The 27,623-nt window shown below is 37.7% G+C and overlaps 3 protein-coding genes across 13 annotated transcripts in view; 2 read left to right on the top strand and 1 right to left on the bottom strand.

The window, feature by feature from the left end:
- Positions 1–110: 110 nt before the first annotated feature.
- LOC123316820 (testis-expressed protein 2) lies at positions 111–9,989 on the top strand. Of its 5 annotated transcripts, XM_044903062.1 has the most exons (16): positions 111–341; positions 409–541; positions 905–1,063; positions 2,303–2,439; positions 2,546–2,729; positions 2,795–3,311; positions 3,406–3,628; positions 3,892–4,130; positions 4,184–4,349; positions 4,405–4,491; positions 4,549–4,650; positions 4,706–4,909; positions 6,788–7,160; positions 7,213–7,449; positions 9,108–9,325; positions 9,387–9,989. In XM_044903062.1, the coding sequence occupies exons 2-16, from the start codon at positions 496–498 to the stop codon at positions 9,453–9,455; spliced, it is 2,961 nt and encodes a 986-aa protein (XP_044758997.1). In that variant the 5' UTR covers positions 111–341; positions 409–495; the 3' UTR covers positions 9,456–9,989. The 5 variants fall into 5 exon arrangements, with proteins under 5 accessions (XP_044758997.1, XP_044758999.1, XP_044759000.1 ...); XM_044903064.1 differs by lacking the exon at positions 409–541; XM_044903065.1 differs by lacking the exon at positions 905–1,063.
- A 797-nt stretch (positions 9,990–10,786) lies between these two features.
- LOC123317254 lies at positions 10,787–14,677 on the bottom strand. Its single transcript, XM_044903688.1, has 10 exons — positions 14,151–14,677; positions 13,825–14,094; positions 13,555–13,770; positions 13,221–13,475; positions 12,760–13,169; positions 12,372–12,566; positions 11,818–12,070; positions 11,492–11,755; positions 11,120–11,404; positions 10,787–11,064 (listed from the first exon to the last, which is right to left on the bottom strand). The coding sequence occupies exons 1-10, from the start codon at positions 14,400–14,402 to the stop codon at positions 10,918–10,920; spliced, it is 2,547 nt and encodes an 848-aa protein (XP_044759623.1). The 5' UTR covers positions 14,403–14,677; the 3' UTR covers positions 10,787–10,917.
- Positions 14,678–15,626: 949 nt separating this feature from the next.
- Positions 15,627–27,623, top strand: part of LOC123316273 (putative polypeptide N-acetylgalactosaminyltransferase 9) — a 124,803-nt gene continuing 112,806 nt past the window's right edge. For 3 of the 7 annotated variants that reach the window (XM_044902258.1, XM_044902251.1, XM_044902254.1), the window contains exon 1: positions 15,629–15,803. The gene's annotated coding sequence lies outside the window, so the exon portion shown is untranslated. Of the gene's footprint in view, positions 15,804–19,349; positions 19,492–23,844; positions 23,864–27,623 lie in introns of those variants that run through there. The other 4 variants (XM_044902252.1, XM_044902259.1, XM_044902261.1 and 1 more) reach the window with 3 other exon arrangements.

The raw sequence follows: 27,623 nt of genomic DNA, 5'->3' as shown, positions 1-27,623 counted from the left end.
TACCACAGAGTATAAGATATTTATAAATCATGGACTTTAGTCTATGGTTTGGATATGGACTTGTGGTTGCTGTCATAAAGTAAGTCTGTGGTTGCTGTCACGGTGACAGCACGGATAACAGATGACAGTGACAGCCGGAGTCCAGGGAATGAATTGTGTTCACGAACGATTATACAAAATTAAAATCAGCAAAAAATAAACTTTGACCAAACGATGTTGTGTCATCAATTCAAACTACTTGTAAAAATTTCTCTCCAAATTTTGGAAGTGAAATAATCCAGACAACTCAATATTGCAAACTTGAATAAATTCTCAACGTAGTTAAATGGCATCGCAATCAGGTAAAACGTAAATTCTTCATACGTGTTTGCCAATATAAATTGCATATACTAATAATTGGCTTTGCAGACTAACAGTTACTAAAATTCGCATATAATTATTCAAAATTCTCCTTGCAATTCGCTTTGATTGGTTTTTGTGGGGCATCACAACAAAATGAAACGAAATAAAGATGGTAAAATTACTCTTGCCATGCTAAAAGGTAAAAAGGTATATGTCGTGTCGTTTATCAAACAATTTTATTGCTTTTACTATGCACGGAATGAAGTTTGATTGCAGGAAATAGCACAGTTTCATTTCTACACCAGTATGTGCTGTGCAATGGTTATCAAGATTAGAGTTTTTTGGATTACTTCCTTGTTATGATAATCACAGTTTTCTTACTTGAATATTTATTGAGTATGTAATCGAAAATAGTTTATTATTTCTCCTTCCATATTTGAGTTTAAGTAGAAATATTCTGCATGAAATTCAACACGTTCTCAGAACATATCCTTCATGAACCTAAGATTATCATGAAAATTTTCTGAGAAAACGAAGTGCACATCCTAATTCGTGTTTCCAGGAAAATCAATAACAACTTCGGTTCCCTCTATATCGATTAAGTTTCATGCAAATGCTGAACAAATTGAGGAACTTTATGGAAGTGATGACGAGCTAAAGACTGAAATTAATGAGAAAAAATTGTCGGCAGCTACTAGGGAAAAGGGCAGCAATTCAACAGGTGATGCTTATTTTGTCTCTTCCCTTTAGTAAAAGCTAGAAATTTCGGTATTAGCAGGTTGTTCAATAGAATTGAAGTATCAAGAATGATACTTATCTAGACACCCCTCAATCTTTGTTGGGAATTTTTTCTTTCCCAACAGGTCAATAAGAAATCCACTTTGAAATAATTTGTTTTTTACTAATGTTCAAAGTCCTGAGGGAAAAACAGGGGATGTTCTTTTTGTATTAGTTCATTTGATGACCTCGCGTAAGGTTATATTTGCAAATCTCTGAAAAAAAAACGACCTTCTACCATTTATTCACGCTATTTTACGAGCGTGGATTCAGAATAATGATTCATTGGAAAACCACAAGTTGTTAGTTGTTATGATTCATTTCTGTGTGGTTTTAATTTTCAAACAAATTATCTTCAGATCAATTATCTCCTATTTGCATTGTATTAGATTTGTGGATGGACTTTGAAATCGAATTTCGGTCATCATGGAATAAAAAAAAAGGCAATATTGTGTGATAAGAATTGTGATTACACAGAGTTCTAAGAATTTCAATTGCTTCTGCATTTTGTGAAATAAAATACCTTGTGAGTGTTGAGTGGACAGAGAAATGTTATTCATGGTATAAAGGTTTTAATTTATAAGTACATTTATCACATTAGGTAGTTAATTTGGCTTGGAAAGGGTGTTTCATTATGCTTATTGGCGATAATCCTTTGGATTAAAAAAAAGTTATCATCTCCACCTATGAAGATACATTTATAAATTTATAATAATTTTCCAAATCCGGAAAGTCAGCGTAAACAACCTGAATAACGCGATATTTTCTATCAGGAGTGCCCAAAATGCTATTTTTGGAAATATTACACCTTTAGAATACAATTTACGAGTATGTGTACATTGGTTTTTTTGGCTTGAATCTTAATTGCCTTTCAATTCAATGAATTATTTCCGTGCAAATTTCAAGGATATATTCTTATCTGAACAAGGAATGTGGTAAACCGCGACAATAGGTGTTAAAAATTGGTGGTTTTCTTCCCTGATAGTCACGAATATTTTCTGTATTGTAATGCGGGCAAACAAAAACAACTTGTTACAGCCATTGAAGCTCTTAAGTGGTACTTTCATATAAAATGAGGCGTTACCGTAGCACAGGTTCGGTTATTTTATGTTGAGAAATGAAAAAATCGATGCTTTGCTTAACGAATCAGCCAGTTTTGAATGTCTCACTATTTTTTTTATAGGAAATATACAGGATACCGCGGAGGGAAGTCCACTGAAATATTTACGCTTAAACAAGCGATCAAACAGTACGGAAGTAACAACAATATCTGATTCTTCCCCGCCGTCAGATCCATGGAAATTTTTTTCAGAGATCAAGGTACAACAATCCTTCATATATCTTTGTTTTAATACGATCGGTGTTCGGAAGAAAGATAGTTCCTTTAGTTTACTCGAAAGAAGGTTTAGAGGTGTCTCTTCCATAGGAAAAAATTGCCAAGAGCGTCGAGGACAAGATAACAGAGATCAAGGCTAAGAATCAGGAGGACGGGTCGCCCTCCAAGGGTAAAACGGAAAAAACGAGTCGGGAAAATTCCAATCTTTCCGATTCTGAAGAGTTATCAGAGAGCAGCTTATCCAGAACCTGCGGTATTGCGTCTACAACTGAAGGTGAGGAAAATAGTGACCTGCGCGATGATTGACACTTAAAAACATTCCCCAACTTTCATGCGCAGGCGCAGAAATGGCCAGCGACGAAGAGTCTATCTCCCTCAAAAACGACACGCCCACTAACCTAAAATCCTCGCCGAGTACGCCAACTGTGAGACAGAGGTTCAGGCTGTTGAAGACCTCCAAAAACGGCATGACCACTTGCAAAGAAGGCACCGTTTCTATGTCTAGCCTCACTAAAATGTACAACGTCAACGTGGACGATACCAAACAGATGCTACCGGACCAGACAGAAGAGGTGGAGAGTGGGGTTGACGCCCTCGCTGATGTCGACTTCAAAAACACCCCTAAGGGAAGTTCCTCCAAGATGGTACACAGTAGGTCCCTTGTATTGAGCTCGTTGGAGAAGAGCATCGATAACATTGAGATAGACGAGGATGGTACTGTCAATATAAGAGAAGTAGCTGGTATACGTTGGAAGGGAGAGGGAAGCGATGATAAAAGTGAGGTTAAGACTGTGTTCGCTCCCACAGGATTCGTCGATTTCAGATATAGGATTCCGAAGGAGAACAGCAATTTTTTGTGAGTCCTTCATTTAGGCCCTTTTAACAATTGAAAACTGTTATTTGTTGTCATTTTCCGAACGTTGAGGGTATTTATATCGTTGATTTTCCAGATTATTTGTGCTGGTATTGATAATTTCAATTTTGTACCTATTGATACAGAGGTATTCTGTATACACCGCTGGTATGATTGCCGGTATATCGATTACCTGCTTTTCCTATTACATCATGAATAAAATATCACCTGGTACCGAGAAATGCAAGAAGGAAACTGCTCCCAAAGATATTTGGGAAGTACCGGCCATCAAGGAGTATCAGCCGATGTTGAAATACGAGGTTAGGATAATTTTCGTGATTAAATGGAGGAACGGTTTCACCGACTCCATTTGTGATAGGTTCTACAGGGTGCGACGGAGAAACTTGCTGATTTGAAAGGTCAACAAAAAAGTACCTCAAATTTTGTTTTGGGTGGTTTCAAAAGTCATAATGAGGGCATTAGTGATAAACTGATCCAAGATTGACTATTGTCCAATTAATATCGGCAGATTTCTCTGATGCACCCCCTCTTAGTTCAAAATATACTGAATATAAACTTCAAGGGATGGCTGAATGAATACCCGGAGAATTATGACCCGACAACTTATCATATCAGTCTAACACAACCTGTATATTTGAAACTGGAAGGAAATTGGCTGCGAATAAGCAATACTACATCCAAAGTACCGAAAAGGGCGATGTGGAACGAAAAAGAGATAGTGAAAAATTTCAAACAACGCAGGATTTACAATTTATTGGGGGCCAAAGTTTGTCTTTTACCATTGGGTTTGGCCAAAATAAGGTAGGGTAACAGTCTTTAATTTTGTTTTATGTAACTACAACTGTTTTTTTCAGACATTGGAGTAAAAAGTATCCAATTTGCATCTCTATCCCGAGAGATCAGTTCGAATTTGAGGATGATCTGATGTCGAAAGACACTGATGATGAAAAAGATAGTCCACCGTTCCTAAAGAAAGGATCGGCATTCAATTTCCGAAAAAAGAAGTCTTCGACATCTCTGGTAAGATTGGCATCGAAATCACTTCCGAATCAAATTCTAACTTAGCTGTTTTCAGCCTCAAAGGTTCAGTAAGCTGGTCGCAGAGCAAGATGAATTCTACACGGATGTCGATTCTCGATCGGATACTTCATCACCGATCCATGTGAGTTTCAAATATTTCTTGGTCTACACTGAAATGCATTGTTTGTTTTTTCCGTAGGAGGAGGAAAAAATGTTGACCGAAGGGATGGAGAAAAATCTGGATCACGCTGAAGATAATAATGGCAACCTGGATGATACTTGGTCTAATTGTACCTTGGACGTAAGTATCGAAATAGTCGGAAAATTGGAGTTTTGTGTTGATTTATGAAATCCAGGAAAGTCCAACCGAGACCAGGATTTACCTGTTCGGAAGAACGGACAGAGAGAAAGAAGACTGGTTCAGGAGATTGTGCATGGCGAGTCATCCTCAACCTTCTAATGTTCCTACAGAAAACGCTGGTGATTTGAAGAAAGTAGCTTCGGTGGAGTCTATACTGAAAGAAAGCGAGTACACCCTATACATGTCTTCTATACTTAAAGTAAGAAATATTGATAACGTCCATGTTTATTTAGGGTGTCTTCAAAGGTGAGGCTCTGTTTTGGCTGGAGGTTCTATTCATCAAAAATCTTATATACCCACACTATGTTTTGACAAGGAATCACTCCTGAATTTTTTTTCGCAACTATTTATTTCATTTTCATCCTATACAGGGAGAGTCTTTGACTCGTACAAATATACTGCGCAAAAAAATTAACGCACATTATGGAAATCTCAAATTTATTCCACAACTGAAGGTGTTCTCAATGATAATTATTTTTATCAGAATTATGCATGCATATGTTATCCACTTTCAACGGATGTTTTTTCCCAGCGGGAATAAAAAAAGATGATACTATCAGATTTTGAATGTATTGGCTCCATTCTAAAATCAGTTGTTCTCGATCAATTCTAGTGATCAATAGTTTTTCTTTCGTTTGATTTTCTACACTCGATCGCTATGCAACGCGAAACACGCAATTTGATCCAAGAGGAATGTGCCCAAGCGGTAGTTTTGCGAGAAGAAGGGTGGACATACACAAGAATTGCAGAAAGGTTTGGAGTTTCCCATACAAGTGTGTCCAGAATGTTGCAGCGATTCAGGGAGACAGGTATGAATGTCCGAAGACCAGGATAGGGTGGACCACAGGTAACAACTGCCATTCAAGAACGTTACTTGAGAGTTTCTTCGTTGAGACAACGGTTTGCAACCACTCGCCTCCTTCAAATTCAGCTTGAGCAAACTCATGAGGTGCAAATGAGCAATCAGACAATAAGAAATCGCCTCACAGAATATGATTTAAGGGCTCGTGTCGCGGTAAGAGGCCCAGCTCTTACCCCAGCCCATCGAAGGGCGCGTTTGGATTTTGCGAAGAGCATATCCATTGGGAAGAGGCCGATTGGGAAAGAGTTCTCTTCACAGATGAGTCTAGATTCTGCCTCTACCATTGTGATCGACCTTCCCTTGTATACAGACGTCCACATGAAAGATATGCTCAGTGCAATTTCCTGAATACTACTGGTTTCGGGGAAGGATCGATGATGGTATGGGGAGCTATGAATGCTGATAAGTATATAAGGAACATTCTTGAAGAGCATGTAGTGCCATTTGCCCCATACATTGGTGAAAATTTCATTTTTATGGACGATAATGCCAGACCCCATCGTGCGCGTATCTTTCAGGAGTACCTTGAAGAGGTTGAAATCTCTCGAATGGAATGGCCAGCAAGAAGTCCAGATCTCAATCCGATTTAGCAGGTTTGGGATAACCTTAATAGAAGGCTGAGAAGTTTAGAAAATCATCCAGCTACTCTTAATGACTTAGGAATCCAACTCGGAGAAATCTGGGAAGGATTAGATCAGAACATTTTAAGATCACTCATTTTGAGTATGAACCGTCGTTGCCGAGCTGTAATTAACGCAAGGGGTGGAAATACCAAGTATCAAATCACTTATCAGCATTTCAGTATTTTGAAAATTGTTCATTTCTCTTCTTTCACATAAGATTCGGTGAAATCCTGAATTTTACTTCCATTTAATGTGTCTTGTTTCGTTCAAAACCTTCCCGAGAGAACATAAAAAATAAGTTATAAAGTCAATGTAGAGTTAACTTTCATTAAAATTGAGATTTTCAGAATGTGCGTTAATTTTTTTGCGCAGTGTAGAATAGATAGATATAGTTTGAAGTGTATATAAAACATTCAAGATGGCGGAGCTATGACCCCTGAATTTGGAAGGATTTCAGTGACCTTCTGGAAAGTAACACAATATCATGAAACTTGATAAATGATTTTTTCAACTTTGATGAGTTCTGCTAAAAATAAAGCCTCCTTCGATAACACCCTTTGGTCTGAATGAAATTAATTTTCGTATGTTCCAGGCATTTAAGAAAAGGGACGAGCAGAATTCCATATTTTCCAATAGTACGATTGAAATGGAGAACGTCTCTTGGGTGAACGCATTCCTCGGAAGAATACTGTTCGATTGCATGTGCGACGAGATATTCACATCTAAGATCAAGGAGAGGATCCAGAGGAAACTGGCAGCCATAAAGTTACCTTACTTCATCGAAGAACTGTCCATAACTGAACTGAATCTTGGAAAAACCGTACCTCTTTTCAAGAAGATCAGTAAACCGACCATGGACGACAGGGGGTTGTGGGTGGATATGAACATGATATACGAGGGTTTAGTCGTGTTGACTCTAACTACCAAACTTAATCTTATGAAGTTGAAGCAGCCACCAACGGAAGGTAGAGATGTGGTCGATCGTTTTGGTAGAAATCATGACGGAAATTTTTTTAGCTGAGCGCGAGGTACACAGTAAATCCGCCATTTTCAACTCCGATGTGGACGATTCTGCCGAAAGCAGCTCCGAGGATGAGAGTATCATATTTTCCAGTGCTACAGATGCGACGAATTCTGTACCGGTGCCGCCGGTGAATAAGAGCAAGAAGTTGATGAAAATGGTGGATAAGATTACGGAGTCGAAATTTTTTCAAGCAGCTACTGATAATAAGTATATAAAGAGGGCAATGGAAGGTGAGCATTCGAATTTTTTTCGCTGCTGCTGCAGTCTTGCGATTGAGATTTGAATCATTTAAGAAAGCATGTTACCGTCTCTCTGGCACCTCAGTAATGGTAGTTGGCTAGTTCAATTCAGATTCAGATTGTACATATTTACACTGCGCAAAAAAATTAACGCACATTATGGAAATCTCAAATTCATTCTACAACTGAAGGTGTTCTCAATGATAATTATTTTTATCAGAATTATGCATGCATATGTTATCTACTTTCAACGGTTTTCTTCAATACAGATGTTTTTTCCCAGTAGTAATAAAAAAACATTATATTATCAATTCTAGTGATCAATAGTTTTTCTTTCGTTTGATTTTCTACACTCGATCGCTATGCAACGCGAAACACGCAATTTGACCCAAGAGGAATGTGCCCAAGCGGTAGTTTTGCGAGAAGAAGGGTGGACATACACAAGAATTGCAGAAAGGTTTGGAGTTTCCCATACAAGTGTGTCCAGAATATTGCAGCGATTCAGGGAGACTGGTATGAATGTCCGAAGACCAGGACAGGGTAGACCACGGGTAACAACTGCCATTCAAGAACGTTACTTGAGAGTTTCTTCGTTGAGACAACGGTTTGCAACCGCTCGCCTCCTTCAAATTCAGCTTGAGCAAACTCATGAGGTGCAAATTAGCACTCAGACAATAAGAAATCGCCTCAGAGAATATGATTTAAGGCCTCGTGTGGCGGCAAGAGGCCCAGCTCTTACCCCAGCCCATCGAAGGGCGCGTTTGGATTTTGCGAGAGAGCATATCCATTGGGAAGTGGCCGATTGGGAAAGAGTTCCTTTCACAGATGAGTCTAGATTCTGCCTCTACCATTGTAATCGACGTTCCCTTGTATACAGACGTCCACATGAAAGATATGCTCAGTGCAATTTCCTGAATACTACTGGTTTCGGGGAGGATCGATTATGCTATGGGGAGCTATGAATGTTGATAAGTATATAAGCAACATTCTTGAAGAGCATGTAGTGCCATTTGCCCCATACATTGATGAAAATTTAATTTTTATGGACGATAATGCCAGACCCCATCGTGCGCGCATCGTTCAGGAGTACCTTGAAGAGGTTGAAGTCTCTCGAATGGAATGGCCAGCAAGAAGTCCAGATCTCAATCCGATTGAGCAGGTTTGGTACAACCTCAAAAGAAGGCTGAGAAGTTCATAAAATCATCCAGCTACTCTTAATGACTTAGGAATCCAACTCGGAGAAATCTGGGAAGGATTAGATCAGAACATTTTAAGATCACTCATTTTGAGTATGAACCGTCGTTGCCGAGCTGTAATTAACGCAAGGGGTGGGAATACCAAGTATCAGCATTTCAGTATTTTGAAAATTGTTCATTTCTCTTCTTTCACATAAGATTCAGTGAAATCCTGAATTTTTCTTCCATTTAATGTGTCTTGTTTCGTTCAAAACCTTCCCGAGAGAACATAAAAAATAAGTTATAATGTCAATGTAGAGTTAACTTTCATTAAAATTGAGATTTTCAGAATGTGCGTTAATTTTTTTGCGCAGTGTATTATGTTATCATATCTTGTTGAATTCATCTCAATTTCGCAATGAGGAGTTCTAGAAAGAGTTATCATTATAATTACCTTGTTCTCTATTTTTACAGGAGTCTCCAATACAGAGCTCAGACTGAAGGTTGAAGTGAGGATTCTCGAAGGCACGTTGGTCTTGAACATCCCTCCACCCCCAAGTGATAGGGTTTGGATAGGGTTCAGACCTCTACCCGAGCTATCCTTGTCCGCTCACCCGGTGGTTGGGGAGAGAAATATTTCGTTTATCCACGTCACCAATTTGATAGAGAAAAAACTGATCGAGGAATTTCAGGTGGGTGTAAATTGGAATTGTTTTGGTTGTACCAATGGACGTTGTGTGTTTTTTTTTCCAGAAACTCCTGGTGATACCCAACATGGAGGATGTAATCATTCCGGTAATGATGTCGAAGCTCCCAAACTGAAGCATTTCTTGTCGTTGATGTTTTGTGTGATAATTTCAGGGTATTTAACACTCTGCTAAGTGTTTGCTGTCCTTAAAACACCCGGTGAGAACCATTGGAAGCATTTTTAAGAGTAAATTAAGGTATAAATCGATTTTATGTTTATTATTAAAGTTCCAATTTTGAAATTTTACATCACTGGAAAAAAATGTTTAATGTAATGTAAGTTGAACTGAGTGCATTCAATGCAAATTCAATCCAGTAATCGACAATTGGGGTTATTGGTGTATTCCACTTTAAAATGAAAATTAACAATAAAGAAGTTTTCAGGCTAGATCCCAGACAGATGGGTCGAAACAATCAATGTGAAATAATTAGCAAAACAATCAATGTTAATGATGGGCGTTAATTTTGTGTTTTCACTCATTGTACTTGTTATATTGAAGCAAAAGTACTTACGATTCCTTCAAAATTGTGTGATAAATACTACCTTTATCTATAATGTGTATTTTCTTACCGAGAGTAGTTAGTTGTTGACACATGTTTAAGTAACTTTAAAATTGAAAAAATAAAAATAATTCCTGTGCATAAACAAGAAACTTGCCATTCATTCAGTGATTTGAGTTGAAACATTTGTTGAATATCCCTTTTCTGAATTTGTCTTCACACATACATGGTTTACACTATTGGTTATTTTATGTTACTTTGCACCGGGCTTCCAACACAACTTGTAAGTCACAATCAGTTTACGTCTGCACTATGTTTCACCAGAATGCAATATTATTACCCAAAGATGTTTTTTTTTTATTGAAATTTTATGTATGAAATGTTACTTTATTTTTGAAGAATTTATTAAATATTTTTCTTTGTAAAATTTATTCATTTACCTCGACCAATTTTATGTTGATTTCTTTTCTTCGAAATGGGTCATCGAAGTGTGATTTTCTTTGTTCACCCTGTTGTAGTGCACAGAAGGATAATGGATATCGAATCATCATTGAAGCTCGGTATTTGCACAATAAATGGGAGTTTTCAAAGGTGGGGCTTATTTTTCGACAAAAGAAGTCGTTAAAATAAAACATCTTACCAAAAAATGCCCACATAAAATATTCATGATGGCTGGACTACAACCCCTAGAATTTCGATAAAATTTCAAGTTTGGAACTGAAAGGTGACTCTGGCATCGGAAAAACTAAACAAAACATAAATAGCTGGACATAGGTTCAGTCTAACTGATTAGTTGCATCATATCACTTGTTGATTGTTGTATCGTGCGATTTGGGGTGGAAACCCAACAAAAATAAACAGAAGACCTAACGCAAGAATTTCAAAGGAAAAAAGTATCGAACACATGTAAAAAATTGTTATTATTATTTCATCATTGTAAAATAAAAATACAATATCTATAAATAGTCAAAAATAAAATTTCCGGAATGAGAATTGAAATATACAAATATTAACAAACCAGGCTTAAATCTCAGTCTCATTTACGCTGTTGTGCAACCTTCGTGATGGTATCGATTATCTGCTTCGTAACCTTCAGATCTTCCAAGGCCTCGTGAAGCTCCTCGTTTTTATTCTCCAAAATCTCGTTCTTCTGCATCAGTTGCTGCTCCAAATCACCCAATCGCTGAAAAGATTAAGTAATGACAATAAGATGATTTAAAACGAAAAATGTTACTTACCATTTTCAAATCTTCGTTTTGAGAAGTGGACTTCTTCAAAGCCTCCTCTTTCTTCAACAGATTCTTCTCCAACCTCGAACAATTCTCTTCTAACTTCGACACCAGATGTTTAAGCTTGGTCTGCTGTTCCTCCAACTGATCTTTAGAGGCCACAACTTCTGTTAATTTCTTGCAAGTGTCGTCCAGTTCTTCTTGCAGTTTGGCAGTCTTCTTCTCTTCTTGGGCCAGCCTGCTCTGCACCGCTTTGCACCGTCCCTTCTCCGCTTCGAAAGAATTCGTCCACATCTTTGAATAAATTATAACGTATGGAATAAATTTGACTTTCCAAAAGTTATGGTCAATTTATCAAGACAGTTGTTGAAAAATAGTTACCTGAACGGCTTCCTCCAGTTCTTTCTTTGTCTTGACCAACTCCTCTCGTCTCTGCTGAGTATGAAACAGCAGCTGGTGAAGACTGTTCATTTCTGCCGTTAACTGGGCCATCCTGTGCTGGAGGTGTGTGCACCTTTCCGAAGCAGCCTCAACGCTGGCCATGGCAGCTCTCTCCGCGTGTCCCATCGATGCCAACTTATACTCGTACAGTTCCATAACGTCTGACGTAGAGATGTCCACAAAATTTCTATTGGCTATCATGTCCTGAAATCATCCAAGCGATGCTGGTAGTAGTTTTGAAAAAAATTGGAATTTCCCGAGCTCACCTTCAGTTTGATCATGAGACTGTCCAACTTTTCTACCTGCGTAACCGACAGAACTGGAGTGGATATCTCGTTCATGATCAGGCTGTTTTTGGCGGGGGGCGGTGAGGTCAGAAACACCAGATTCTGCATGGAACTCATGGCTTCTGCGACGTTGTGATTGGGAAAACCGGGAAGACTGGCCATTTCCAAGATGAGCCCCTTGATTTCTTTGGAACCGCAGTACAAAGCTTGCGAAATTATGTAATGTATTTGCCTGTGGAGAAAAAGTGTTCGTAACAAAACTTTCATAACCCATAGGGGTCATTTCTTCCAAAAAAACATTGAAATGCTTGTCGAAAGTTACGGATAATGAACTAAAAACTGAATTATATGATTTTCACTAACATATGAGTTGTTAAACCACAACAGGTGTTTTGTTATAATAGCATCTCCAGGTTGGTGAAGTAAACTGAAATATTTGGCACCGAATGAGAAGAGAAGATATACAGGGTTTCCCAGGATTAATGGAACACAATGAACCGTCAGCATAAGAGTGAAAAATAGATGTGACTCACCTCTGTTGCAATAAATTCTCTCTTATGGACACCCAGTTGGCACAATTTTTGGCTAGCTCATTCACTAAGGCAACGGCATGAGTATACAAGCCAACAGCTTCTTCGGAGCAAGTGGCCCTGACCCGTGGGGAATCATCACCGAGAAGGGGATAAAACACTTTGCATATGGTTTCTTCCTTTATTTCGATCAGGATTCTGCATAAGATAAGGGGAGTAACTTCAGTATTTGGTACTTTGAAACCACTATTTTATGTAAATATTTCATTTTGTTTCATTTAAAACGACCCTACATCAATGAGACAACCAAATGTGCAAACAGAATCTATACAATTTAAATATTTTGGACGTTAAGACGATTCTTCCAACCGATACCGATTTAAACACTCACTTCGACTTCAAGTGGTCCACTTTCATCAGCACCCTCAACAATTCCAACAGGGCCGCGATTTTCTTATTATGCTGAGTGTTCGAGGGTTCGTCATCCTGACTTCCGGACTCCAAACACAGCAGAAACACCGGCAGACTGATCCCAATCGGTTTCAGAATGTCTGTATCTTCGAGAGACGTTCTTATAGCTATAGCCTTCAAGATTGCTATGGATTGAGGGGAGACCACGTCGCTTTGGACCCAATTCAAACTCATCTGTATGAATTTGGGGTAGAACTGTTTCAGACAACGCATATCGGTTTCTACTAGGTGGTGTATGAATTGGAAGAACAGTGCTATGCATTCTCCCAGGTTGTAAATATCGCCCTGACCTTCTTCGGTGTTAGTGGAAGCTATGGTTCTTTCCAACACCTGTGGGAACGTAAACTATAGAAAAACTTTATACCGGATCGACATACATACCCCTAGAAGATCCCGGAACTCCCTCTCGTAAATCTCATTGAGCTCGTCGTTTTGCTGGTCATGATTCTGTTTTTCCACATCTATATAAAACTCAACCAGTTGCCTTAAAACAATGTGGTCTCGACATTCAAAAGCTTTTTTCATCGATGTGAAGGTTATCCCAACTAGTTTCAACAATACTCTTGTCGGACCCATTTCATTAATGTGATCGCAAATTATTAATAGCTTACAAGCATGAGCTTCAGCAATCGGACCCTTAAATCAAACATTATATCAAATAAAACTTATATCCTTGATGGTATATAACGAAGGATTAATGAAACAATCCACTTACCTTCATCTTGAGACATATTTTCATTAATTTCTTCATATCTACATTAGAGGTGAGTGTATAAATTGCTGGTAAATTTTTATAACACAAATTCACAATGACACCAAGTGAGAGAGCCACTATTTCCGCATCCTGATTTTCAACCCATTTGGCTAACGTTATCATTAGGTGGGGTAAATGAGGTATTTGCCAAGATATTTTAATACCACAAGTGAGATCCTGAAAGAACACATTAACTTAAACATTAAGGAATGATTCGGTAAAAAGTCGTACCTGCATGAGTTTGAGAAGTCTTATTTTTTTTTCTGTGGAGATTTGGTCTCCCAACACCCTTGAAAGTGATGGTAGGAACTGGTAGGTATGTATCAAAGCTGATCTAGCAGCTGAGTTTCTACAAACATTACTTAGGACATCGACACAGTGCCATGTGAAAGGAGATCTTGGTTCTATTTTATTCATAAGCTCATACAAACTAACAAAAAATTCTGAAGCAATATTCGTGTGTGGATCGAATATACTCAGATCTATCGTTACACTCAGTGCCTGGAAATTAGTTTTTGTCAATAAATCTTAATATATATTTGATACGAGGTACTCACTTGTAAATATCTGTTAACTAAACTACCTATTTCTTCAGTACTATTCTGTAAATATTCTTTAATAGCGATAACTAGTTTTTTCATTTTATAATATTTAGATTCTGGTCCACTGTTTGTACTCAATACTGATGAATTCCTAGAAGTTGTACTAACTTTTGAGCGAATATCTGTCGACATCTTAGCGTTTCTTCCTCTGAAATATTTGGGTTCTGGACCCCCAAATCCATCAAAATCTGAATTCGAAGAACTCATATTAATTCCTGATTCGATTCCGAAAATTTCAATTACACTTGGAATGGTTCTCACACAACAATATAACAAAGTCAAAGTTTGTAACAATTATCACAGCACTTTATAACGTATATTTCATTGGCAGCTAACTTCCAGGGAAAGGTTTCAGACACTTCATAATTTAGTTTACCGAAATCTTACGAAGTTTCGGGTTTTCAAATGTGATTTTCCTAAAATTTTTAAATCAAACGGATTAAAAGTCATGTGTGAAGTTTTGAGACATATTATGATTTGAATGGTTCAAGAATTCCTACACTTATATTTGTGTTCCTTTTCTAACTCATAGTGCCAGAGACAACTACGAATAGTGCTGTCTCTTTTCTACTCCAAAAACGTATTTCCTAATTTGTTGTTAAGTTTTGTTTGAAAGGTGGAAAACAACCATGCGCACTGCGCATACAAGACTAATCATAGAACCAAATATTATAGAGTTCTTTAGAACTTTGGACCTTGGATATTTATATTTATCCAATGACCGAAGACTAATTTTGTCTCCTACATGCACGAATAATTAATTGAATTATTTTCGATAGCAAAGAGTAATAGAAACAATAAGTTCATTATTATTAAAATTTATTGATACACAGGTAACTACAAAATGTAACGGAAAGTGTTGTATCAGAGGCTCTCCGGCTCTCTCAGTTTTTTCAGATAAATTATGGCTCGCAGTTCGAAGTGAATAAAAAATTGAATTGCATTCATAGAAATAAAAAGTAGTAGTCCGAATTCATGTTACGCAAGCGCTTTTTCTGTGACTGAGGGGTGCGTTAACAGCTGACTGCTGGGGAACACGTTTTTATACAAGCTGTAACATCTACTCATTGCCTTTCTGTACATTGGTTTTCCACATTGAAACATTCCGGAAAAGTTTTTACCTTGATTGACAACATTGGAATCGAGTGACAATAGTGGAATTTCCAACATCAGAATTGACCAAAAAATTGACTGCAATTTGGGGGAATCCTGTAGTAACCTTGTTATCTGAACTCTATGATATAGTAGGGACAGGGACCCTATTATTATTTTGATTATTTAGGTAACGTTCGATTTATCAGTTTTCAAATATCATGTGCTTTCACAACTTTAAAATATTTTCGCTTCTAATATTCAATTTGAGGCATGATCGACAGTTACGGCATCCTGTAATCTTCAAAGTGTGGCCCTTCGGGATACAGCAGTTAGGTTTCATTAACCAGTTCCAATTTGTGGTCTAGGCAAGGATGATGTTGGCCAGCTTGTTGAACCGATTTTGACAGTTAGATCGCGACGGATTGTTTGTGTTGTTGTTTGGGGGAATCCCATGGGATCATCGCATCGTACAAACGATAAATTGACATCTAGTGCCCAGTGCCATTACAGTCTGTGAGTAAAAACTCTGTGTTCTAGACAACACAAAATTCTAGCGAACCGAATAGTATCCCTGACGTTTTCATTTCTGAAAACTGAATGATTGGCAGGTGTACCAATTAATCCAGTTAAAATGAATATAAATACAAAATTTAATAACTCGAATTCAATTATTATAATTCGTTTCAGTGCAATGTATCCCATATGATATTGTGCGGGTAATCACAGCTCCATACTTGACTGTCGAATGCCGGTTGGAGTTCTCCGGTCTTCTATTTATTCGTACAATCGTGAATGATTTCCTGTTTCGGACTTGAGTCTTCAGAGGTTAATGACCACTGATCAGAGCGCTCTGTGGTTGAAACACACTTAACTCAATTAGCATTACTAAGGATTAGTATTGGTTAGGATTATTGTTGCAACCTGCAATTGTGAAGATTTACATGTGAGGATTTGTAAAGGTCATAACCTTTCAATATGCGAAATACCTACTTTACTTTCGGTTCGAAATTTGAGGTCTGGGGTGTATGTAAGTATAGTTATAGTATGAAATAAATAAAGTTCTGAGGTAGTACAATTTCGTTTCAATTAACGTTTAATTAATTTAATTAATTTTGGAATTCCAGCACAAGATGAAGACGAACATGTCTGAAACCTCCATTTGAACCACGACAATTCTCGTAGAAACTGTATTAGTCTCCGGTAAGAAATCCTCAGATCGGAGGATGAACCGCGAGGGCAGAAGGCCTGAGCCGAGTCGAAAGCCGAAACAAGAATCAGTGACCATAGATAAACTAATCCCTATTTGCATAGTCTATGATTGAAGTAGATCATGAAAGTCGAGACGCAGCTTTATATCTGGCCACAAAAGATCTTCAATAATTTCTGTAGATGCAATCACAGAACTGGAATCTATAAAAATAACCTAGAAAATTATTTGAAATGGAGAAATATTCAAATTCCGAGCATATTAATCAGCATTCAGAAACCAATTTGTACGATTGAATTAAGAACATGAACAGCAGGAAAAAAGTTCAAACTTTCAAGGTCAGTGGATAGATTCCCAAATGACAATACGAATCTAAACTCCGTAACACAAAATCTTAACTTATGGGCATAGACATAAACATAGAGTCTCTATGTCTTATGTGTCTATGGCTATTACCAACTTAAAATCGATTTTCCATAGTCACCCGCGTAGTCAATCATTCTTGAATGGTCTAAGCTCGGGATTTGTGGGCTTATGAGAAAATCCACCACTGATCAAATGCAGATCTTATTCCCTCATAAAATTTCACGACTGATGAAAGCAATATATTGTTTCAAAATGTCATGTGAGTAACCTCTCGTCGAGATTCCAGAAGAGGCCCCCTGTGTGGGAAGCCATCGATTTCTCATCAGACTGGCTTAAGTTCGCCGACAAAGGCACGCTTCTCGTCGGAAACAAACTACGGGGAGATTTCTCCGACTGCATGTGCTGAAATATATCTTAATCAACGTGCCCCATTGTTCTAGAGTATTACACCCAAAAGTTCCGAGTCGTGTGATCTTTTGATTAATTTGTGCGTTCCCTGATGAGATTCGTAAATGGTTATGCCACAACGTTATTATCTGGCGCGAAATTAGCTAATGAAGGAAGGGAACTCTGATTCTATTCGGATTTTATTAGATGAAAGTTTCAAGGACGTTACCGCAGCGTGTATTCCAGACTATTTTACGCCGCTAATTGATGGAGAATGATTAATCGAGTTAAGCTTAAATTAATTCACGAGATGATGAAAACGAAACTAGCACAATCATGTTTGACAAAACGTACATAAAGACTCTATGTCTCTTTTAGACATAGACATAGATGTAGTTTTACAACCACTCTATGTCTATGGTTTTAGAACCAGAGAAATAATATTTGGGGACTGTTGTTGAAAATATGGAACATAGATCTATGTTCCAAGGTTGAAAGCCTACTTTATGTACACTTCAACCATTTTTAAATTGATTTTGCAACCAGAATACAACTAGAGTATAAAATAAACCTTTTGTTGTCATAATTTTATAATCTCATGACCTCAAACTCTTACACCTTTACATGTAATTAAAAACACTGGTTAGAAAGCATAAGAGGACACGACCTGTTCGGTATCCTATTTGACGACAAATTCTGCTAAACGCTCGTTATATCGACATTGACTTTGACCTAATTAGGGAACGATGAAAGCCGGTGTCTTGCCAAGCATATCACAGACATCGACAATCAACCATTTATACACGCGTTGACATAGAGGAGGAGAGTGCCTAATTATGTATCGTACCGAATAGAGCACGTTCTGTGTGTAGTAGATCATTGTATCAACGAGTTTTCAAGCGTTAATTATTGCATCGAACTAGATCCATCACATCGTTCGGTGCCAGGACAACTTGTTCACGCATAACGCGGTGCGATTATGCATTCAACTCTGTGGAAATTTGACGTACTTACTGTTAATCGGTGAACCGAAGGGCATAGAAGCGAAAGATTAGCTAGAGACCATGGAACATAGATACATGTATCTATGTTCCATACTATAAATGAAAATGAATTTCGCACATACGAATTCTTGATGTCCAATATGGAATTATATCACCCTGTATAATTTGAAGTGGATTTTTGTCTAGCCACGTGCGTGCCCATCTTCATCTATGAATCCATTCGTGTATTCACAATTCCTCCTGACAAAACCCCATTATTCAATGAGTGGGCTTCGAGGGCCATTATATAATTATTTCAATTTGTCCTTCTATATTTAGTGTTGGCGATAACGTTATCGGTCTATGAATTTCAAAGCGTTAAAGCTGAACGAAAACATGATAAACAATGAACCGTGCTTTGATTTACCGATTTGTAATTTGTGTTCGTATCAGGCGTTTTCTCTTTCATTTTTGGTACTAATGTTTGAAAAAAAATTATTTCAAGATTAACTATAAATGGAGATCATTTGTTTATTGCATACATAGACATAGAGACTATATTTCTGGACATGGCAATCATGGACATAGAGACCATGTCTCTATGTCTATGATTGCATAGATTTACTAACCTAACAAATGTCTAAGTTATAATTTCTATGGCTGATTGTATAAATCAGCGCTTGAATTTCACGTCCCCCAGTTCATATGATAACATTATTCAACATGATTATACCAGAGACATGTACAAATTGATTTCCCGCAGTGATTTCACCCCCCTTCTCCCTTCTCATTTTCCCGGAAAATACAAATAGCCTCGACAATTCGGAACTCATACAACTTTCAGAGCTTTGCCTTTCGGATGCAGATGGCGCATGAATATTTCGCGGGAATTGATTGCTGAACAAAGGCGCACCGCGATTTATACACGGAGCAGATCATTTATGCGTGTGCATAGAAATGCGATTGTTCCATCGCATTAAGTTATTGGAATCGCTATTTTGTTATGCGTCCAGTGATTGATTGGTTAGCATAATGACGAATGCTCCAGATGTGCTGATAACACGTCGTTAATATCCCAGCAGCAAATGTATGAGTAATATGCTTAGTTGTAGATTTCCGAAATTGACACCTGTAATCAGTGGTGTTAAAGCACAGAATGTTTCGAAATTAAAGAGTGTTGGAAAAGTCAGTGAATTAATAGATTCTTATACGTCCCTAGATCTTTTTTATCTTAATTACCGGAAAGCAACAGGAAACAGTAAGTAGTTGGTCTATTTTCGAAAACATTAGAAGTAACAAATCCAATCAAAATTTCGGTTATGAATTGTTTGAAGAATATTTCCAATTCAACATTATCTCCAAATTCTTCAAGGCCACACCATGACCCTTTCAACGTTTTCTAGATTTCACATAGTTTTGTACTGATAACATTCCTCACAGCCAAAATATAAATGTAATCAGTTTTGAACTATCTCGTTTTGTCACTCTATTTTTTATCGTAGGAACGTCCATACCAAACATCATCAAATGTTAGGAAAACTGCGAAACTATCCTTTTCGTTCTGAAAACTTTTGTTGCCAAACCACCGGCTAAGTATCTAAGTTTAATTTGTAGCGGAAAATACGGAGGTCGAAAACTGTGTAGTACGTGCCCCTTGGTAATTTCCGTTATCTGCTACTCTTGCTGGAAGAAACGTTAATTATTTCTTATTCGAGAATTAGGGAAATTACGCTGTTTAACTTCGGGTTATTACGGCCGGAACAACTGTCATAATGTGGCGTAACGACGTTGGCAATGTTTTTATTTTCTATGGTTCTATGGTGCTTCGTCGCATAGATGGCACTTGTGTGCTTCGTCACACAGATGACACTTGTGCTTCGGTACACAGATGACACTTGTGCTTCGCCACACAGATGACACTTGTGCTTCATCCATAGACATAGAGACTATGTCTCGTCTCTATGGCTTTATCACACATATGACACTTGTGCTTCGGCACATAGATGACACTTATGCTTTATCACATAAATGACACTTGCGCTTCGTCACATAGATAACACTTGTGCTTCGTCCCGACAGTTTTGTGAATTAAATGATGTTCGATAGTTTTCCTTCTACAGCGAATGGAAAAATGATAAATGTCAGAAATTCTACCTTTTTTAGGTATTTCTGTAACCGCAAAAATGTTTATTTTAGGTTGAAATGTAGCGTTCCTTCGTCTTTCAGAACTCTATGAGCTCTCGAAATCCTTTCCCAAATAAAATGATTCCTCCGTTGCAAGTTGGAGCTCTCGGGCTCGTCTACTTCGTTCCACCAAGTGAGGGGGCGCGGAAAGATTAACGTCTTGAGAGTTATAAAATGAATACAAACGTAGCGACTAGACGAATGTTGAATCCCAATTCTCGTTCCAGTTGCCAAGTTCTGGGCGAAGCTTATCTGAATAATTATTATCTTTCTGCTTCTACTAGACGACTTCGGGTATGTTCTAAATTAGTACAATGATGGTACCATTACGGGCAATTAGAGGATGTACTCGAGCTCGTGGAGTGTATCTGTGGAAGTTTCCCCAGGATTAACTTTGACATGCACGGAACGGGAGCGTCGGATGGATTCCTGGGAGAAATCTTGATCTGGCGGTTTTGAGGGAATTAGTTTCGAGGATTTCATTTGGGTTTACTATTCGATGTGGCTCGAAAAATATCAATCAGCTCCTTCGAAATGTTCAGGCGGCACTATTTCAAGCGATTTACGTGTATCTCCCAAAAAAACCATCATACAGGTTTTTGTGATGAATATTCTAAAAGAGCAACTCTTCTAGTAATAAATCTGAGAATTTCATCCATTTCGGCAGAACCGTTCGGTCTGGAGGAAGTTTCAACTGACTCCATCTTTTTGGGAATTTTTCGATGGTTAATTTGCGAGTAATTTTTCTTCCAGGAAAATTGTCGTAGATCTGAATATGATACATATTCTGAAAGAGCAACTCGTCTAGTATTGAATTCAAGAATTTCATCTATTTCGGCAGAACCGTTCGGTCTGGAGGAAGTTTCAACTGACTCCATCTTTTTGGGAATTTTTCGATGGTTAATTTGCGAGTAATTTTTCTTCCAGGAAAATTGTCGTAGATCTGAACATGATACATATTCTGAAAGAGCAACTCGTCTAGTATTGAATTCAAGAATTTCATCTATTTCGGCAGAACCGTTCGGTCTGGAGGAAGTTTCAACTGACTCCATCTTTTTGGGAATTTTTCGAAGGTTAATTTGCGAGTAATTTTTCTTCCAGGAAAATTGTCGTAGATCTGAATATGATACATATTCTGAAAGAGCAACTCGTCTAGTATTGAATTCAAGAATTTCATCTATTTCGGCAAAACCGTTCGGTCTGGAGGAAGTTTCAACTGACTCCATCTTTTTGGGAATTTTTCGATGGTTAATTTGCGAGTAATTTTTCTTCCAGGAAAATTGTCGTAGATCTGAATATGATACATATTCTGAAAGAGCAACTCGTCTAGTATTGAATTCAAGAATTTCATCTATTTCGGCACAACCGTTCGATCTTGAGGAAGTTTCAACTGACCCCATCTTTTTGGGAGTTTGTCGATGGTCAACCTGCGAGTAATTTTTCTTCCAGGAAAATTGTCGTAGATCTGAATATGATACATATTCTGAAAGAGTAACTCGTCTAGTATTGAATTCAAGAATTTCATCTATTTCGGCACAACCGTTTGATCTTGAGGAAGTTTCAACTGACCCCATCTTTTTGGGAATTTGTCGATGGTCAACTTGCGAGTAATTTTTCTTCCAGGAAAATTGTCGTAAATATGAATATGATACATATTTTGCAAGAGCAACTCGTCTAGTATCAAATTTGAGAATTTCAACTATTTCGGCACAACCGTTCGATCTGGAGGAAGTTTCAACTGACCCCATCTTTTTGGGAATTTTTCGATGATCAAATTTGGAGTGGTTTTTCTTCCAGGAAAATTATCGAAAATCTAATTGTGATACATATTCTAAAAGACCAACTCTTCTAGTAATAAATCTGAGAATTTTATCTATATCGGCACAACCGTTCGGTCTTGAGGAAGTTTCAACTGTCTCCATCTTTTTAGGAGTTTTTCGATGGTCAACTTTCGAGTAATTTTTCTTCCAGGAAAATTATCGCAGATCTGAATGTGATACATATTCTAGAAGACCAACTCTTCTAGTAATAAATCTGAGAATTTCATCTATTTCGGCACAACCGTTCGGTCTTGAGGAAGTTTCAACCGACCCCATCTTTTTGGGAATTTTTTGATGGTCAACTTTCGAGTAGTTTTTCTTCCAGGAAAATTATCGCAGATCTAAATGTGATACATATTCTAGAAGACCAACTCATCTAGTAATAAATCTGAGAATTTCATCTATTTCGGCAGAACCGTTCGGTCTGGAGGAAGTTTCAACTGACCCCATCTTTTTGGGAATTTTTCGATGGTCAACTTTCGAGTAGTTTTTCTTCCAGGAAAATAACCGCAAATCTGATTGTGATACATATTCTAAGAGATCAACTCTTCTTGTAATAAATCTGAGAATTTCATCTATTTCGGCACAACCGTTCGCTCTTGAGGAAGTTTCAACTGACCCCATCTTTTTGGGAATTTTTCGAAAGTCAACCTTCGAGTAGTTTTTTTTCAGGAAAATCATCGCAGATCTAAATGTGATACATATCCTAAAAGACCAACTCTTCTAGTAATCGGTATCGAAATTAAAAATCGTATCGCAAGCGAAAGCATTCGACATCTGTAGTCGAACAAGAAAGTTGCTGAATTCGAATGTGACATTCCTGCCTACTGAAAATTTTAACGGAAACAGGGAGCAAAACGCTGTGCGGTTAATGATTGATAGAATCGATGAGGGTGGAGGGTATGCTGACGGTTCTATACCCTCGGAAGGGTTCATGTAGCCACGTTAGAATTTGAAATTTCATGGGGATTCGATGAAAATCGAAATAATACTCCGGTTCATTCGAACATGTGGCCTGAGGCTTAGACTAGGGATTCAAAAGGGTGAGTTCTAATTTATTATAATATATTCGAATAGTAGATTCACCATCATTTATCACACGGCGCACTATGATTCCAGCTTTTTCATAAAAAATTCGGAGAAACTCCCGAAAAACCTTAGTAGATCTTGAACAGTCTGTAATCAACGCTGTTTTTGTTTAGACGGCAGGCTGGTGAACTAAAAAACCCGCTTCTCCGCATATGTTATTCAACATTTTATAACGAAGGCATTTCCCAAAACTTTCTTCGACGAATTCTCATAAACCGACCGCGAGAGTACATGGCAGACCGCGATAAAAGTGTGGTTGTAAAAGATAACAGGTGAAGTTGTTAGACGCGCCTTACTTCGTGTAGTTTATTGAAATCTCGCTGCGTCCTTTCAGTTGAAAAATCCAATTTTAATCCTTTATGTGGCGTTGAAAAGGCTTCGGGAACTTACGTTATCACGGGTTGGATCTGTTTTTCTGACGTAGGCCATCCGCTGCCTCTTCTTCGAAGAAAATACCGAGGATAAGTGAGACAACCCTGAAGGATCAATGCGACGTGCGAAAAGACGATGTTCGAAAAGTAATCAGCCAAGAAGAATGTATGTATTTGCTTTAAATCAGATTTTCATCTGATAAATACCGACAGTTTACAATGACGTTAAGGTAAAATGAAAAACAGATGATTGCTGTGTGTGAAACATCAGATACATCGGCAATTTCTTAGTACTAAAGGTCGGATCCATTGCTACATGACCTAATAGAGCCACGTCCCTCGCTTCGTCTCTTTCATGCACCTTTTTTTGTTTCCACTGGACCAGTAGCCATGTTATTTCATTATCGATGGATATTTTGAAGCGAAATTTTAGGGTGAGATTGCGAGATAGTACCGAATTTTCCAAATTTTCATTTTGAAGCCGAAACATTGAGTTGTTAAGTTTTCGTTGGACCACCCTGTATTTAAACAATTGATTCAATTCTCCCGGAAACAGTGCTGCTAATTTATGATCACAATTCTCTTAAAGAGGCCATTTATCAGTTTGAATAATCCCCAATTTGATCACTTCTTGGGCTCCATCAGTCTGACAAATGGATTAAATCAGGAAAATGAAAAAAATTCTTCTTTTTATACAGCAAACGTCAGTAGTTCCTTAAGTCCTTCCTGTCGACTCTCTTATCGGCTCCCAGAGCCTATTATGACCCGTTTTCTCTTGAAAGACCTAATCTCCAAGTTATCAATCCGAGCACAAACCACAAATTAATTTGAATTTACTCTGTAGGGTATCGCAGCGATAAGATTCAGATACGAATGAATGGACGGGTGTCAGCTACATTTTCAGGCTTTTCTTTGTGGAAAGGAACTTTAATGAATATCGATATCGGTTATCGCAAGTTACAGAAAGTTGCCACCTAGTTAACCTCTAATAGGAATTCAGTCAAACAGGAGACGCCAAGAAATGTTCATCTAGAACTAAAAACGTTCCAATTTTTTCAAAATACAAAGCTTAATCTATGTTATTCGTCACACAGATGACACTTGTGGTTCGTCACACAGATGACACTTGTGCTTCATCTCACAGATGACACTTGTGCTTCGTCACATAGATGACACTTGCGCTTCGTCACACAGATTACACTTGTGTTCCATATTTTGTGTGTATTTATGCACCCATCCTCCTCTTTAATACTGTGATGCTCGTGTATTTCATCAGTAAACTGTTCGTGACCTACCATCAACATTATTGCTCGCCTTTCCCTCATTGAACACCAATTACAATCCTACCAGACCTCCCGATTGGATTCGGCGAACGGAACTTAACCGTATAAACAAATTTCTATGGCAGATGCAAAATTTTATGTCCCCATAAATCGGGAAAAGACAGATTTCGTTCACGAAACGCTACCAACTTCTATGAATTACCCCCCAGGGCGTCCACTCTCAACCCTCTTGCCTAATCGTTATAACGCAAAGGTCACAGGAATAATTTACTGCTCCTAGCGGATTTTTACGGCCGCGTTCCGGGATCTATGAGCAGTTTCTACGAATTTATTCCGGATAATTCTGTGTTCCGAGCGGCTTGATTCGTTACCAGAGACTTTCTCTATGTTCGTTACTGTACATGAATGACATTGACATCCTCAAGTGATAAGCTTACTTTGATAAGAATCCTGACAGGCACACAAGTGTTGGTTAGGTTAGGTTCGATCATAAATGTCATAGATGGCTTGTTTCCTCATCAAGTGATTAGCTCACTTTGATAGGTTTCCTGACAGGCACACAAGAGTTGGTTAGGTTCATGTTATTGTGATTTAGAGTGGTTTTTATGAATCCCCATCAACTTTCTGAAGAAATATCCTTCAGTAAATATTATTTATCCTCCAATGGTGATATAAATGTGTGGTATGATGGAAAACTGACTATTATTGACAATATTGAGTGGTAGAATTTGAAGTTTTGTGATCATAAATGTCATAGATGGCTTGTTTCCTTCTCAAGTGATTAGTCCACTTTGATAGGTTTCCTGACAGGCACACAAGAGTTGGTTAGGTTCATGTTATTGTGATTCGAGTTGTTTTTATGAATCCCCATCAATTTTCTGAAGAAATGTCCTTCAGTAAATATTATTTATCCTCCAATGCGTGGTATGATGGAAAACTGACTATTATTGACAATATTGGGTGGTAGAATTTGAAGTTTTGTGACCATAAATGTCATAGATGGCTTGTTTCCTTCTCAAGTGATTAGTTCACTTTGATAGGACTCCTGACAGGCACACAAGTGTTGGTTAGGTTCATGTTATTGTGATTTCGAGTGGTTTTTATGAATTTCCATCAATTTTCTGAAGGAATATCCTTCAGTAAATTTTATTTATCCTCCAATGGTGATAGGAATGTGTGGTATGATGGAAAACTGACTGAATTATTGACAATATTGAGTGGTAGAATTTGAAGTTTTGTGATCATAAATGTAATAGATGGCTTGTTTCCTTCTCAAGTGATTAGTTCACTTTGATAGGACTCCTGACAGGCACACAAGTATTGGTTAGGTTCATGTTATTGTGATTTCGAGTGGTTTTTATGAATCCCCATCAATTTTCTGAAGAAATATCCTTCAGTAAATTTTATTTATCCTCCAATGGTGATAGGAATGTGTGGTATGATTGAAAACTGACTATTATTGACAATATTGAGTGGTAGAATTTGAAGTTTTGTGATCATAAATGTCATAGATGGCTTGTTTCCTTCACAAGTGATTAGTTCACTTTGAAAGGACTCCTGACACGCACACAAGTGTTGTTTAGGTTCATGTTATTGTGATTCGAGTTGTTTTTATGAATCCCCATCAATTTTCTGAAGAAATGTCCTTCAGTAAATATTATTTATCCTCCAATGCGTGGTATGATGGAAAACTGACTATTATTGACAATATTGGGTGGTAGAATTTGAAGTTTTGTGACCATAAATGTCATAGATGGCTTGTTTCCTTCTCAAGTGATTAGTTCACTTTGATAGGACTCCTGACAGGCACACAAGTGTTGGTTAGGTTCATGTTATTGTGATTTCGAGTGGTTTTTATGAATCCCCATCAATTTTCTGAAGAAATATCCTTCAGTAAATATTATTTATCCTCCAATGGAGTGTTATGATGGAAAACTGACTACTATTGACAATATTGAGTGGTAGAATTTGAAGTTTTGTGATCATGAATGTCATAGATGGTTTGTTTCCTTCTCAAGTGATTAGTTCACTTTGATAGGACTCCTGACAGGCACATAAGTGTTGGTTAGGTTAGGTTCGATCATAAATGTCATAGATGGCTTGTTTCCTCATCAAGTGATTAGCTCACTTTAACAGGACTCCTGACAGGCACACAAGAGTTGGTTAGGTTCATGTTATTGTGATTTCGAGTGGTTTTTATGAATCCTCATCAATTTTCTGAAGAAATATCCTTCAGTAAATATTATTTATCCTCCAATGGTGATATAAATGCGTGGTATGATGAAAAACTGACTATTATTGACAATATTGAGTGGTAGAATTTGAAGTTTTGTGATCATAAATGTCATAGATGGCTTGTTTGCTCCTCAAGTGATCGGTTCACTTTGATAGGACTCCTGACAGGCACACAAATGTTGGTTAGGTTAGGTTAGATCATAAATGTCATAGATGGCTTGTTTTCTCTTCAAGTGATTAGCTCACTTTGACAGGACTCCTGACAGGCACACAAGTGTTGGTTAGGTTATTGAGATTTCGGATGGTTTTTATGAATCCCCATCAATTTTCTGGAAAAAGATCTTTTTATGAACTTTATTTATCTTCCAATGGTGATGAAAATGTGGTATGATGGAAAACTGACCATTA

This window comes from Coccinella septempunctata, chromosome 7, assembly GCF_907165205.1.
Source record: "Coccinella septempunctata chromosome 7, icCocSept1.1, whole genome shotgun sequence".
Lineage (NCBI taxonomy): Eukaryota > Metazoa > Arthropoda > Insecta > Coleoptera > Coccinellidae > Coccinella > Coccinella septempunctata.
Note: the sequence above shows the minus strand (reverse complement) of the source record. Positions and strands in the feature narration are given on the sequence as shown.